This window comes from Dromiciops gliroides, chromosome X (genome assembly GCF_019393635.1).
Source record: "Dromiciops gliroides isolate mDroGli1 chromosome X, mDroGli1.pri, whole genome shotgun sequence".
Taxonomy (NCBI): domain Eukaryota; kingdom Metazoa; phylum Chordata; class Mammalia; order Microbiotheria; family Microbiotheriidae; genus Dromiciops; species Dromiciops gliroides.
In genome coordinates, this window is record NC_057867.1 from 14153279 (window position 1) to 14170063 (window position 16785).

The following is a 16785-nucleotide window of genomic DNA, read 5'->3' on the forward strand; positions in this document are numbered from 1 at the left end:
ATTATTATTAGCATTTCTATACATCTTTTGAGATTTTAAATACATGCATGCATGCATACCTACATGTGTACATACATACATACATATATACATACACAATAGGGGGCAGCTAGGTGGCACAGTGGATAGAGCACTGGCCCTGGATTCAGGAGGACCTGAGTTCAAATCCGTCCTCAGACACTTAACACTAGCTGTGTGACCCTGGGCAAGTCACTTAACCCCAATTGCTTCACCAAAAACAAAAACAAACAAACATACACAATACACACATATATAGTTTATTCTCACAACAACCCTGTAAATTAGGTGCTATTATTATTCCCATTTTACAGATAAAGAAACTGAGGCAAAGAGAAGTTAAAGCAAATTACCCAAGTTCACATGGTTAGTAAGTTTCTGAGGCAGGATCTGAACTTGGGCCTTCTCAACTCCAAGTTCAGAGCTCTATCCACTGTACCACTTAGCAGGGAAGTCTATAGCCCACTGAACTAAAGCCTAATTCCTTCTGTCTTACCTCATCAGAAAAGCATAATCTAGCCTTTATCAGAACTCTTGCAATTTGATCTATCAAAGGGGAAAATTATAACTAAATGTGGTCTTGAAATATAAATCATTATTTATCTTCATTTTCTCAACCAGACCCACTTCATTCAGATCTCTGCTTGGGTTCTTTAACATCTCTCCTGTGAGGAGAGAGACCATCACCCTTCTGAATGAGCATCTCTTCCAAATAAAAAGGCTGATCTGCAGAATACTTCCAAAGACAGAAGATCATGTGAAGTCGCTTGGTAGAGGAGGGGTCTTATCCAGTGCCTAGATATTTCAGCATATGACCCAGTTTCATGAGTATAGTAGATTTTGGACATGAACTTACAGGCAATCATTTTCTGTGTTACATCTCAAATACAGGTTTTCAAATTTTGAAGCCGCTTCTTTCCATTCCCTTTTATGTGGGAAATCCAAGCCCATTTTCCAATGTTCTGCCTTACTAATGGAGTGGGAATTCTATACAATTAATTGATTATTTTTTTAATTCTTTCTTTTTATTTATTTCTTTTTTAATTCTTTCAAAGAAATAAAAGCAATATACCTTCAAGGTCTATATGTCCAGATAATTACTTAGCATTCTTCCAAACAAGTAGCGTATGCTGATTATGATCTATCAATTTATATTTCTAATTCATTCTTTGAAATTTAAAGTTCAAAACAACCTTCACTGACATATATTCTACCCAATTGCCAATGGGGGAATTACACAGCCTCTGCTAAAAACAAAAACTCTTGTAATGTGCTCAGGGTCATATGGCTATAAATATGAGAGGCTGAATTTGAATTCAGGTCCTCATGTCTTAAAGTTTAATGTTCTTATCCACTACCCCACCTAGCTTTCATAAAAATAGCTTTACTGTTTATAAGGCTTTTTATACAGATTATTTGGAAATTATAACGACCCTAGGAGGCAGTTGCTATTATTATTCATACTTTACAGATGAGGAAACTGAGGCTCAGAGACATTAAGTGACTTGATGAACTTCACTCAAGTAGTAACTGTCTGGGATCAAATCTGAAATCAGTTTTTTCTCATTCTAAGTCCAGCAGTTTATTCACAGGAATATGAGTTGCTTTCAGTGCTGAAAGGGAATCCAGAGTTTCTCCTGTACTCTAATCCTGTGACCTATTCCCTCCTTCCCAATAGTGATGGGAAACTCTCTGAGCCCTTGTTCTGGTATGGACAGGGAGCTACCAATTACAATCCTTCCAATAAGACAGAGAACCATTTGTGGCTGGAAGCCAATAAACACTTAATACATACATGCTGATTACCACTATATTCTCTTTTTAAAAAATTTACAATACTTTCAATTAACTGAAACTAATAGTGGTAGTAAAAATCCCACTTCTTAACACTAAGATACTTTTAGTAGTTGTTTTTTTTTTTTTAATTATATTATAGGGTGGTGCAGTGGATAGAGCACTGGCCCTAGATTCAGGAGGACCTGAGTTCAATTCTGGCCTCAGACACTTAGCACTAGCTGTGTGACCCTAGGCAAGTCACTTAACCCTAATTGCCTCACCACCACCCCCCAAATTATATATATATATATATTTTTTACATGTTTTTTTTTTCAAATAATAATAAACATTAGCCCACTAGACCTTAACATCTGCTCTGTTACCATCCCTACCAGACTCCTGGGAATTGACACTGTACTCTAATGACTCACACATGGCTAAAGCTGCCTCCTTGGGAACACCAGACTTTTCTAACCAACCTGCAGTTGAACTCTTCCCTATGTGCTCTCTCTCCCAAATTGAATGAGATCCTTGAGAAAAGGGACTGTCTTGCTTTCCTATTTTTATTTGTAGCACTTCAGAGTTAGTAACTAGACCTGTAGTTTCACTGACTCAGGACTACCAAGTAGGCAGTCTCTCTCTAGCAATGCACTTTGATACCTTCTCTGGGACTTTAGAGAGTTGTTTAGGGTGCTGAGAAGTTAACAGATTTGCCCAGGGACCAATATTAAGAGAAGGACAAAAGCCACTTCCCAAGAGACAGAGCTCACCTTGGGGAGTTCTTTCCCTTACTATGTCTGACTGGTTCCACTATGACTATGTTTCTTGGGCAAGTAAGTCAATAAGCATTTTTTAAGGGTTTACCATGAGACAGACAGAGCCATGCTCACCAAATAAGGCAACATTTGTAAAAGCACTTAGCAGAGTGCCTAGCACTTGGTAGACATAGTGTCGGGGATACATGCCATTAGTTCTTGCCTTCAAGGAGCTTATATTCTTATAAGGGAAGAAAATATATAATGGGGGACTGGAAAATGGGGAGGAAGTATCCATGAAGAGGGAGGAGCATACTGGTATAAAGTGGAGAATGAAGCACGGCTAGTCTGAGGCCTTCTTCAAAATGGAAGTTCTGTGAGAAACTCACTGATGGGAAAAGGTGCTTGCAGAGGTGGAGGGAGAAGGCAGTTGAAGCAAGGCAGCCGAGGCCAAAGAGTAGCTACTTAATCTTCTGGATCTTGGTTTTCTTTTCTTTCAAATGGCAATTTCAACCCTCACATTACTTTTCCTATAGAGCTTCAGTGAGAATCAAAGATTATAATGTACAAAAATGAGATCTGTAAAATCATAAAGGGCATTTCAAATGAAAGGGGCCTAATTATGCAAACAAACATCCATTCCTAGACAAAAGCTAGGTCCACACTTCAACACACATTTATTAAGCACCTACTATGTGCCAGGTCCAATGCTAGCCCCCTGGGGATAAAAGTGATCCCTTCCTACAGTAGTTTAATGTACTAAATGGAATGTAAAAGGAATTAGAGAATGAATCTATCTATCTATCTATCTATCTATCTAAATAATTAATTAATTAAATAAACAAACAAACAAATAAATAAAACAAATACCAAGTAATGGAGGAAGGGGGAAGGAAGAACTACATGGGGAAATCAGGAGAAGGTTCTTGTAGGAGATGGCACTTGAGCTGAGCCTTGAAGGGAGCTGAGATTCCATGAGGGTGAAGTGATGCAAAAGAGTGTTACAAGCACAGAGGTAAAATATGGCAAACATCAAATAAGCCAGTCTGTCTGGAACATCAAGTGCCTGAGGGGGAGTGATGTGGAATCTGCCTGAAAAGATCACTTGGAACTACTCTCTAAAGGGCTGTAGCTGCCAAACCAAAGAGTTTGTATGGAATCCTACAGACAAGAGAAAGCCAATGACTCCATTCCAGCAGGAAACTGACATAACAAGCAATAGCATTTCCTGTTTAAGAGAAGTCTTTGATTCCATTCAATTAAACAAGTTTACTGTGGTACCAGGCAGTATGCTAGGCTAACTAACGTATACAAATAATGCATCCCCAGCCACATATAGAATTATTAAAAGGCACTTGCGTACACCTAAGTGATATAAGTAAATAGAACAAAAACTATGTGGCAATATATGTTTGTTTTCAGTTGTCATCCCTTGCAGCTCTGGAGATGACTGGCATTCTTTGTTTTATAATTCATTCCTTGAAGTGCTCTGGGACATTGACCACAGTGGTGTATTATGGCAGGGATTTATTTGTGTTATGAGGTACTTGTCTATCAAAACCACATCAAGGGGCTCTCATTTCTTGGGCTGATTTACACTATATTAAAAAAAATGCAGTGAGAGCAGCTACAAGTGGGTTATTTCCCCACAGAGTTGGATGTACTTTGGTTTCTAATCTAAGTTTTATACACTTCACTACCTAGGCAGCTGGTGAATACTGAATCCAAGCATCACATTCATTTGCAGAAAAAGGGAACAAGCATTAAGAAACACTCCAATGTGTGTTCCTGTCTATGTATGTGCACATAGACCAATCCCTATAAGCAAGAGCAACATGCAGGAAGATTGAACATCATTAGAATGCAGTCTTTCTGAAGGTCATCCATTTGGAGCCGGAAGGGACCTCAGAAGTCATTTGGGCCAATGCTCTCTTGTTTTACAGATGAGGAAACTGAAGCTGAGAGGTTAAATGATTTCCCAGTGCTCACAGAGTTGGTAAGTGGCAGAAGTGGGATTTGAACCCAACTTCTGATTCTAAATCTTATGTGTATGTATATGTGTATGTATGTACATGCATGTGTATATTCTTGTCAAAATCTAATGAGCTATTAAAGCAAATATGAAACAAATTTCCATACTGAAACTCAAAAATGTAAATAATTTTCATGTTGACTTAAAATAGGTAAATATAATTTCATACCCAAAAGAACAACAATCCATTCACTTTATGGCCCTTCCAAATATGTGCATTTATTTGTTACTAGAAGGGATGTTAGGTATCAGTTATTCCAATTCCTTCATTTCACAGAAAAGGAAACTGACAAAATAGAGGTTAAGTGACTTGCCCAAGGTCAAATGCGGAATAAGTAGCAGAAATGGGATTTGAACCCAGGCCCTTTCACTCTGAATCCAGTTCTCTTTCAAATGAGCCAAGCTGCTACCATCCACTTAGAAGGGTCTGCTATCTTTACTGCTTACACATAATGTATGCCTGGTTCTCTTTGACATTTTTTACCATATGTGTCATTGTAGCATATAGATAGCTCTAGATTTCCTTGTACTCTATATCTGTCACTTTTATGGTACCATAATAAACTAATATAATAACCTACCATAATTTATTCAATCATTGCCCAACAGTTGGAAATAGAAAATATTTCTGATTGTTAGCTATCGCAAATCAAACACCAATAAATAGTTCTGTAGAGAGAGCCCCCCCCACACCTCCTTTCCCTTCTTGTAATATCTCTAGAGCAATGGTTACCAAACTGTGGACTCTAGACACAAAAATTATTACAAAAGATCCCTGAATCTATATGTATATCAAATATTGCCATTCTAAATTTCATTTAGGTCTAAAAAATGAAGAAGGAATCAGTATAATAACAAAAATGAAATAAACCCTTTGTACACAGAATCTGTTATAGGCATTATATTTTGTTCCAAATCTAGATGTTATGATTAATCAAATACAAAATCAATTAAAAACATTACTGGGAAAAAGGGGGAAGGAATAAAACCTAGCAGTACCAGATCTCAATTTATGTTCCAAAGTTATAATCATGAAAACAGTTTCATACTGGGTAGGAAAAGGAGAAGTTGATCACTGGAACAAATTAGGTACACAATATACAGAAGCAAATGAACACAGTAGTCTTGTGTTTGATATACCTAAAGATCCTGGCTACTGGGGCAAGAACTCATAATTGTTGAGAAAACTAAAAGGAAGTCCAGCACAAATTCGTTTTTAGATGAAGATGTCATACTGTATACCAAGATGAGCTACAGATGACTACAAGACTTTGACATAAAAAGTGTACACATAAGTAAATGAAAGGAGTAAGGAAGAAATTACCTGTCAACTCTAGGCCTAGGGGAAGAACATATGATCAAAAAGAGACAGAAAGGATCAGAAAGGTAAAATGGTCAATTTTGATTACACAAAATTGAAAATTGCTTGCCATGAACAAAACCAATGCAGGTATAATTAGAAAAGAAGCAGGCAAAGGGGGGAAAAAATTTGCTGGAAATATATCTGATGAAAGACCCATTCCTAAGATAAATAGGGAAATAAGTCAACTTTATAAGAATAAATGCTATTACCCATTTGACAAATGGTCAGAGAACATAAATAGGAACTTTTCAGAAGAAGAAATCAAAGCTATTAATAGCCATATGAAAAAATTCTCTATAACCCCAACAATTAGAGAAATAAAAATTAAAAACAATTCTGAGGTACTATTGCACATTCCTCAAATTGGCAAAATTACCCCCCCCCAAAAAAAGGAAAATAGGTACATTAATACACTATTGGTGGAAATGTGAACTGGTTCAGTCATTCTGGAAAGTAATTTGGAACTATTCCCTCAAAGTTCTTAAAATGTGCATACCCTCTGAGCCGGTGATATCAATACTAGATATATACTCCTAGAGATCAAATAAAGAGGAAAAAGGACCCATTATGTACAAAAATATTAATTTTTGAGGTGACAGATTTGGAAACCGAGGAGGTACCCATCAAATGAGAAAAGGTGGATTAAGTTGTGGCATATTAATGTGAGACAATACTATACCATCTTAGCACATGTCTTTAAGAAAAGGTAATTAAGACTTATTGTAAATGGGAAGCACAACAGTAAGGGCTTAAGGGCTCTGAGGAGGAGCTACCCATAGTACTGCCCCTTAGAGTCCTGAGTAGAGTAGTCTAACCTTCTGGGACTGCAATTCATGAGAGTGAATACAACTTGAGAGAGGACTCTTGAGAGTTATTATACTTCTAACCACAAATAACTTAGCCTGCCAAACTGAGTATCATCCTACAAGAGAAAACAATGGAATTTTAATAACATAGAGGGCTTTCAAGTATTACTGATAAAAAGATCAAAACTGAGCAAAAAGAAACAATCAAAAACACAAGAGTCAAGGAAAATATAAAAAGGTAACTAGATTTGAGAAAATGAGAACCAAGATAATATCTGAGTAGTTCTCAATTAACCAAGGATTTTCTGCATCTAGTCTAAAGCCTTTGATTAATTAATTGATTCAACTGAAGTGCCAAGGCCTTGCTCACACTTAGTTCATCCTTACCATTGACTCAATAGAAAGGTTCTCACCTAATAAAGATATTGAGACTGGGCAGCTAGGTGGTGCAGTGGATAGAGCACTGGCCCTGGATTCCGAGGGACCTGAGTTCAAATCTGACCTCAGACACTTAACACTTACTAGCTGTGTGACCCTGGGAAGTCACTTAACCCCAAATGCCTCACCAAAAAAACAAAAACAACAAAAAAGATATCGAAACTAAGTAGGATGGGGAGGGATTTACCAACTCAGGTGCCAATTCTTCATTACATGTACAAAAGAAATACAAAATGGCTTGGGGGAGGGCCCTTAACAGCTGGAGGGAACGAGAAAAATTTTGATGCCTCTTGGGAGCTAACACTTGAGCTGAGCCTTGGAAAAGAGCTGGGTGTTCCCAGGAGTACAGGTGAGGAGGAATGCCTTCCATGCATGTGGAATGGCTGCCAGCTAGATGATAGTGAGCTGTGTAGATGTCACATCCCTGGACAATACTTACCATAAGCTCCTCTGAGGCAGTGACTCTATTGTTTTTTCATCTTTATAAGTTCAGTACCAAGTACAGGGACGTGCACAACACAGGTACTTTATAAAAGTTTGTCACTAGATTAAAACAGTCCTTGGATGTGGCAATGCAGGCCTGTACTAGGGCAGTTGCACTAAAAATAGAAAGGATTGGAGGTCTGTGAAAGGTATTGCGAAGATATAATCAACAGGATTTGAAAATGCTTTGGATGTGGGTGGTGAGGGAGAAGGAGGCAAAGATAACAGCCAGGGTGACTGAGTTAATGGCAGTGCCATGGACAGAAATAGGCACATGAATTAGGAGGAAGAAAATAAAAGGAACAAGAACATGAAAGCCTGCATGGGAAAATTATAATATACAGAGTACTTTATGTAACCAATTTGTCCCTCCAAAAATCAAGCCAACTGATTTTTTTTCCCCAGAGAAAATTAAGGTACCACTCAAGATGATCATACAGCACACACACATATAAGAAGCAAAATAAGTGCATATACTAAAAACATGACATTAGAAAAAACAGACTACTTGGAAGAAGAAAGAAAAAAAGTGACTTCATTAGTGAGTAAGCGAATGTCAAAAAGACTACATTTCTAAGATCCCAGAGAAGTCAGTATTCTGGATGATTTTGGGGGGGGGGGTGAGACAATTGGGGTTAAGTGACTTGCCTAGGGTCACACAGCTAGTAAATGTTAAGTGTTTGAGGCCGCATTTGAACTCAGGTCCTCCTGAATCCAGGACCTGTGCTCTCTCCACTGTGCCACCTAGCTGCCCTGAAGTCAGTATTCTGTATGAAAATGAATGATCTGTTCAAGTCAACAAACCTTTCTTTAGCACCTACTATATGCAGAGCACTGTGCCAGGCACTGGGAGCCATACACTATTTTGCTAATTAATATAAAGCTTAATATCTGTCCTTAGAGAGCTCCTAACCTAGTAGGATTCAGCCTTGTAGATGCAGGGGGGAAGTAAGCATTTCCTTTTTAACTTCATCACGCCATCTTTAATAGAATGCCTGTAATTCAGTTCATCTTTACTGAAAAAGTAGAGAGCATAGCGACTTTGCTTGGGAATGATGATCCCAACTGTCAGTGGAAAAACAGTAGCCTTCTTGCCACAGACATTTTTAAACACAAAGAAAAGAATTCCAATGGGCCAGCAGCAGGAGCTGGTAATCCAGACCTTTCATTGTAAAAGGTTTTCCTGTGCTCAACTCTCCACATCTTCTTGTCAGATTATAGCTTTACAACATTTTTAATTGAAAAAATATGGGTAATGTTGAAGTCAGAAAAACAAAGTACTGATTACTAAAAGAACTAATTATTGTCTTCCTTTGCTGAGAAGATAGACACACGCAGTATGGGTCTGTGTCCCCAGCTACGGATACTCAACATTGCACACTCCTTCTGGGAATTCTAACTGTCATTGCCTTTCCTGAGAAGGTTTGGGGATTTTTCTTAAAGACAAAGAAATGAGTGTAATTAGGATGATACCATAAACTTGATTCTTTTTTTATTTTATTTTAATTTTTGCAGGACAATGAGGGTTAAGTGACTTGCCTGGGATCACACAGCTAGTAAGTATCAAGTGTCTGAGGCTAGATTTGAACTCAGGTCCTCCTGAATCCAGAGCTGGTGCTTTATCCACTGCGCCACCTAGCTGGACCCCCTAAACTTGATTCTGATGGGGAAAGGTTAGGGAGGCTATGTGACCAGGCCTCTCCAGGCAAAGAAGTGCTGCCTCACAAACAAAGCTTTCAGAGCTGCGTTACAGCCAGGACTTCAGGCATGCCAGAATTTTCATCAGGTATTTAGGGAAACTTGTAAGGGCTTAAGAGTCCGCCTTCTAGTATGAGTCTAAGATAGTGGTTCTTAAACTTTTTTTTTTTTTTTGGTGAGGCAATTGGGGTTAAGTGACTTGCCCAGGGTCACACAGCTAGTAAGTGTCAAGTGTCTGAGGCCAAATTTGAACTCAGGTCCTCCTGACTCCAGGACTGGTGCTCTATTCACTGCACCACCTAGCTGCCCCTCTCAAACTTTTTAGTCTTAGAACCCCTTCCCCCTTTACAGCATTAAAAACTGAAGACTTCCCAAAGGACTTTTGTTCATGTGGGTTATAATCTATCAGTATTTGCAGTATTAGAAACTTAGGGGCAGCTAGGTGGTACAGTGGATAGAGCACAGGCCCTGGATTCAGGAGTACCTGAGTTCAAATTCAGCCTCAGACACTTGACACTTACTAGCTGTGTGACCCTGGGCAAGTCACTTAACCCCCATTGCCCTGCAAAAAAAGAAACTTAAGCATCTTAGCATTATTATGAAAATAGTTTTGCCCTTTCAGACCCCCCCCAAAGGGTTTCAAAGACCCCCACGAGATCCCAGAGAACACTTTCAGAAACAATGGCCTAAACTTTTGCTGACAACTCCAATACCAGTAAGTACATTAGTATCACCAATCTCATAGGGACATGCCTCCAAGTGTCTGTCACAGCCAGAAATTGATTGTGATTTACACTGATTGTGATTTTTACTTGAAATGAAGATAAAACTTAAAAAGAATCCAAACGTTTCATTTAACATATAATTGTGCTAAAGCTATGAAAATGTATTTGGTATGCCAATTTTCATTTAGAAATAGGATAGATATCAAGTTGGACGTTTCAGTAAGTAACCCAATTACAATATATTCCTTTGCTTAATGCATTTTAAATATCTAACTGACCTTTATTAAAATTGATGGGCATACTGATTATGTAATTAAGGTAAATTATTAAAACACCAATGTGTTGTTGCTAAGAAATCTACTTTTTCCAACTCAGTTTCTAACATCTTATTTTCTCTTCTACTTGTGTCTGAAATATATTCTTACTAATAACACAAGTCAAATTGCCCTTAGTGAACTTTTTCCTATAAAAAAGACTATAAATACAGTTGTTAATCCAATTAGATGATATAATTTTCTTTAAAAAATCATGCTGAATCCTAAGTAAAAGTAAAATTCAACTACATATTTATGCTAACAGATAGTGTTATCTACTGGATGTCTTCTTCAGTAAGGTTGTTGAGCTAGTAGCCAGGGACACTGTAGGAAGGTGCTTGATAAAACCTCCCATAATTATCTTGTAGAATAGATATGTTTAGAACTACCTGAAAAACCAAACTGAAAGAGTATGAAGAGATGAGTAACACCAATCAAGAAGGGCATCTGCAGAGAAAGACTATGGGATATTATTCCCAGTGCTTTCCAGCTAAATATTTTCCAGTGATTTCTATAAATGCCTTGGGGGGAACACACACACACACACACACACACACACACACACACACACACAATATCCATCAAATTCAGGAATGATAGCTAATATATTACATGAACAAATCATGATGTAGAAAGATTGTGAACTCTAGGAATGCTGAACCAAAACAAAAATAGCCCCCAAATGAATAATTTCTTCACCTAGTGATGCCTCCCGAATCCCTTCCTAGGAATGTTCCTTTCCAAATTTAAGTAGGCCAGTCCTTGGGAAATCAGTTCCTTGTTATATTCCACCCCCTCCAAGCCTTTCCAGCTGGGTAGGATTTGGCAGAGCTTACATTCCCCTGGCATAGCCTCAAGGTCAAAATGAGGCATCCAAAGAAGATGTCACTTGGAGTTATGTATGACATTTCTCATAATCAATCTATAAAGCTGAAATTTGGGGACACAATTATTATCTTAGCAATTTCCTTTCTAAATGTTATATTTCACTAACTTCTCTGGGTATTTCATATGGTGGTGTATTAAATCACTCACTGCCTACAAACACTGCTTTATAATGTCTTTGATCTTCCCACACGTGGGTGTATAAAGATGGTGGGCAGTGAAAAAAGTGGCCAAGTTACTATTCATGTACTCAAAGGCAAAGAATTATTTATGGTTACGAGTATAAACAAGAAAATTGCTCAAATTTATGTTTTGCTTTTTTCATTCCAAAGCTCTATGGTTAGTTTGTCTCCAAACTTCATTTCTTCAATATGATACCAAACAGATTCTTCCTGAGTGACTTCTTTAGAAAACTAATACATTTTCCCAAGATAAAACTACACTCTTGAAAAATGTCTTCCAAGGACCTGGATGGTTATTCTGACTGAAAACATATAACCATCACACACAGATGAATGTTCCAGGGATACTTAGATCTAGATAATCTTTGATCATTTGTATATAATGTCACTTAAAGTGCTTCTATTAAATGTCTATTTAATTTGCTTGACTTTTCCCTTAATTCTATAATGAAAATTAAAGTAAAACCTAACTCAGAATTTTGTTTATGATGCTCAAAGTTACCTACTATGGGTATAATAATAATACCTAATACTTATAAGGTGAGCAAAGTGCTTTACAAATATTATCTCCTTTGATTCTTACGACTTCAGAAGGTAGGAGTTAATATTATCTCCATTTTACAGATGGGGAAACTGAGGTAAACAGATGTTAAATGGCTTGTGCAGGGTCACACAACTAGTAGGTGTCTGAGGCTAGCTTTGAACTCAATTCTTCCTGACTCCAGGCACCACCTAGCATCATACAATCCTATTATACCTATCTGAGTGAGCAAATGTATTAAAATACAAGTTGTATAATAAGCAGTTTTCACATCTCCAAAAATCAAGGGTTTTGTCATAATCTCCTTTGCAGTATCCTGTCAAATTTTAATCTTTTTTTAAATCATAAAAGTATTTTATTATTTTCCAGTTACATGTAAAGATGGTTTTCAACATTTGTTTTTATGAGATTTCTAGCTCCAAATTTTTCTCCCTCCCTCCCTTCCCAAATCAGAAAGCAATATGATATAGGCTGTATATGTACAATCACATTAAATATATTTCTGCATTAGTCATGTTGTGAAAGAAGAATCAGAACAAAAGGGAAAAACCTCAAAAAAGAAACCAAAAACACAAAAAAATAGAAACATTATGGTTCAATCTGCATTCAGATTCCACAGTTCTTTTTTCTGGATTTGGAAAGCATTTTCCATTATGAGTCCCCTGAAATTATCCTGGATCATTGCATTACTGAGAAAAGTTAATTCTATCACAGTTGATCCTCTGTTTTGTTGATCAAAATGTCGTTTATACTCTGTACAATGTTCTCCCGCTTCCCCCCACTTCACTCAGCATCAATTAATATAAGTCTTTCCAGGTTTTTCTGAAATTCATCTGCTTATCATTTCTTACAGCACAGTAGAATTCCATTACGTTCAATCCCTCAATTTCCAATTCTCTGCCACCACAAAAAGAGCAGCTATAAATGTTTTTGTACATGTGGGTCCATTTCCCTTTTTTATGATCTCTTTGGGATATAGACCTAATAGTGGTATTGCTGGGTCAAAGGGTATGCACAGTTTTATAGCCCTTTGGCCACAGGTCCAAACTGCTCCCCAGAATGCCTGGATCAGTTCACAACTCCACCAATAATGCATTAGTGGTCCAATTTTTCCACAGTTTCTCCAACATTTATTACCAAATTTTAATCTAAAACTGGATTTGGAAATATAAAATTCTAAGTGAGAGGACCCTATTTTGAGAAAATGGATCAACCTACAATAATTTGAGTGCGAGAACAGCATAAAAGATGCCAACTGCTTAGTTCAGTGATAAACTGCAAAAGTCATGACATGGAACAAGTCTCATCAGGTGCCCTGAGGAAGTTTAATGTAAGTGATTCAGTTTCTTGCTTGTTTCCAAATTGGATAAATAATAATTTAAAAGTGTATGTGTTATGGAGCAGCTAGGTGGCACAGTGGATAGAGCACTGGCCCTGGAGTCAGGAGGACCTGAGTTCAAATTCGGCCTCAGACACTTGACACTTACTAGCTGTGTGACCCTGGGCAAATCACTTAACCCCAATTGCCTCACCAAAAAAAAAAAAAAAAAAAAGGAAGAAAAAGTATATGTGTTGTACAATGATCAACTATGAATGATGTAGTTCTTCTCAGCCATCCAATGATCCAAGACAATTCTGAAGGCCTTTGATAAAAATGTTCTCCAGCTCCCAAGAAAGAACTTATGGAATCTGAATAAAGATTGAAACATACTTTAAAAAGAAAAAACTTTATTTTTCTTGGGGTTTTTTGGCCTGTGTTTAGTTTCATGTGACTAATATGGAAATATGCATTGCATGACTGCACATGCATAATCTATATCAAATTGCCTTCTCAATGAGGAAGGAGGGGAGAAAGGGAGGGAAGAAGAGAATTTGGAACTCAAAAGTTTTTAAAAATTGTTTTTACATGTAACTGGGGCAAATACGTTATTTAAAAAATATATATATGTGTTGACAGTGTGATAGAAAAGTATATGATAAGAGTAATTGAGCAGCTTGGTGGCACAGTGGATGGACTGTTGGGCCTATAGTCAGGAACATTCTTCTTCCTGAGTTCAAATCTGACTAGCGGTGTCAATTAGTTGGAAAAGGAAATGGCAAACCACTCCAGTATCTCTGCCAAGAAAACCCCCAAATTGGATCACAAAGAATCAGATAACACTGAAACAATTGAACAATAACAGCAAGAGTAATTACAAAACTCAATCGACAAGTGGAAGGCCTTTCTCATCAGTGTCTGTAGCAAAAGAGAAGTCTGAGCTGACTGTGTGGGGCCCTCCACTACATACCACAACTCCAAATTGTTCAGGTTCACAGAGGTCATCATACTCATTCTTCAGTTGGGCTAAGGCACTAAGTTCCTTCTGCTCAGGAAGATTCTTTACCAGGTTCTGAAAGGAAGTAATAAGTATTCAAAAACACATTGTTAGATAGGTCTTAATGTCTATGTGCAATAACAAGTATTTCAGTAGAGGAGCTCTAAGACAAAGTTCTCATTGTGGCTCTTTGCTAGCATAACGAAAGTGTGGGTACTCTTCCCCAATGGAAGGGGCAGTAAACCAAAAGGGCCCCACACTGCCAATCTGAGTTTAACAAGCTCCTGAGGCAGGCACTACAGGAGTTATTATTCCCATTTAACTGATGAGAAAATGGAGGTCTTGCCCATGGCATGGTCACTCATCAGTAGAGGGTACAAATGCTGCTCTTCTTGGCTTCAGGTACAGCACTGGCACCACAATATGTTCCCATTCAAGATGGTCACGACAAGGGTCAGTTGTTAAGGCTCAACTCTCGGATAATGTGCACGTCCCTTAACATCTGAGTAACCAGAAATGCCCTGTAGGCATAGGGATCACACATCAATCTCTTTCTCTCTGATCTTTCCTTTCCAGCCAAAAGAAAAGTTTGACCAAGTTGACAGTATGAGCTCAGTGGCCAAATGTCCAGCACAGTTTATCCGTAAAATGCTGCATTTGTTTATGGTATGATTTATTCTGAAACTGCCATATTTTAAGTTATTGGAATTTCAGAATCAACTAATGCCTGAGGTAGCTGGACTCCAATTCAACAATAAAGTCACTGGGCTTGTGTCATGCCCATCATATTCATTTATACTATAAAGGTATAAATGGTATTCCAAAATTAAATGAGTTTCTGAGCCTTTAGTATGTAGTCAAATATTTCCACCTTCATTTTTGTTTTGTTTTTTGGGTTTTTTTTTTTTGCGGGGCATTGGGGGTTAAGTGACTTGCCCAGGGTCATACAGCTAGTAAGTGTCAAGTGTCTGAGGCCAGATTTGAACTTAGGTACTCCTGAATCCAGGGCCGGTGTTTATCCACTTTGTTACCTAGTTGCCCCTCCGCCTTCATTTTTAATAGGAAAATTTTTGCTAGCCAAAGCAGGCATATACAAGCATGTTTCTTTGTATGTGTACAGATGTATTTAAAAAGAGAGAAAGAGAATTGGCTCACAGCCTCATGCAAATTCATACTTCAAGAACTACCAATACTTTACAAAATGGTGTAAAAAATTCTGGCCAGTCTAAATCTAATAAACTGTACTTGGTCTAAATGAAAATTCCCCATTATCAAAAATGGCACTATTTATGCACACAATGCATCCCTATGTTTAATGGGGAATTAAGCAAAAATGATAACATCTGCTGCATACTCATGTTTGGTGCCTGGGAGAATAAAAATTGATTAATTCATTTGAACAGCTCCAGCTAATCCTAGACTTTGGGACAGACCTAATTGTTGTCATGTTGGCCTTCAACCAACATGTGAAGAAACTCTATAGAATTTCAATAGGTTAGGAGCACGATATTACAATATAAGACAGACACTGACACAAAGCTTTAGGAGAGGGGCAAGCCCCTGACTCTACCAAATAACGTCCAAGGTAAGGATGGCCCAGAGCTTTCTATATCACATGCTTTAGTTTCTTTTTCTCGCCATTCTTTCCCCTCCCCCTACATTTTGATTTCCCTTGGGGCTAAAGATACTGCTGGCCTTAGAAAATATATGGACACATATATAACTGTAAAATTATCTGGGGAATGGAAAAAATGTGCATCATTCAAACACACAACATTTTTAATGTAAAGTAGAGGGTAGATTCAGTTATGTGTTCATAAAAAGATGAGTGAATATCAACGATTTATTTCTGTTTGTCCACAGAATGGGGAAAAGAAATATGAAAAAGGCTCATTTTATCTTTTCAAAATCAAAATATTTGTTGATGCATGAAAATTATTCATTTTTTGTTTGCTTGTTGTTAATGGGATTTTGTGAAGTATTCCATTAAGGAAAACAAAGACTGATTTTGATAACTTGAGTGATTTTCACTACAGTGAAAACTAAATTAGAAAGATTAGGGATAATGTTATTAAAATTAGAGAAAAAACCAATTATGCATATATCAAACTCTCTATCTCAATGATAAGTTTTAACTACTAAAACAAAGATTATGGAGTAGATAAAGCCCCCCCCCCCAATGAGCTTGGTACTCCATGGACCAGTACCCTGCTAGTCCTTTGGAAAGCTCCATCCTGAAGGGCCACAGCAAGCCTTAGACAAGTTCTTCCTTTGTTCAAGGAGCTTGGCTCTCTCCTCATTCAAGGTGCCTCTTTGTCTTACTAAACAAATACTGCACAATTATCAGTGCCCAGTAAGGTCAGTGTACAAACAAGTCTCTGGACGAAATGACTTCCCTTGAATTTGTGGCAGATTAAAGTTTCTAATAAAGGCTGGAAGTGTAAGCTGGCGGTC

At 37.6% G+C, this 16785-nt stretch overlaps 1 protein-coding gene across 4 annotated transcripts in view; it reads right to left on the reverse strand.

The window, feature by feature from the left end:
- DIAPH2 (diaphanous related formin 2) overlaps positions 1 to 16785 on the reverse strand; it is a 908274-nt gene that overhangs the window by 497411 nt on the left and 394078 nt on the right. For 3 of the 4 annotated variants that reach the window (XM_043974079.1, XM_043974078.1, XM_043974080.1), the window contains one exon: positions 14305 to 14406. The exons of the other annotated variant lie outside the window; for it this stretch is intronic. In XM_043974079.1, coding sequence (XP_043830014.1) covers positions 14305 to 14406 — 102 coding nt within the window. The remainder of the gene's footprint in view (positions 1 to 14304; positions 14407 to 16785) is intronic. 4 annotated transcript variants of the gene reach the window in all.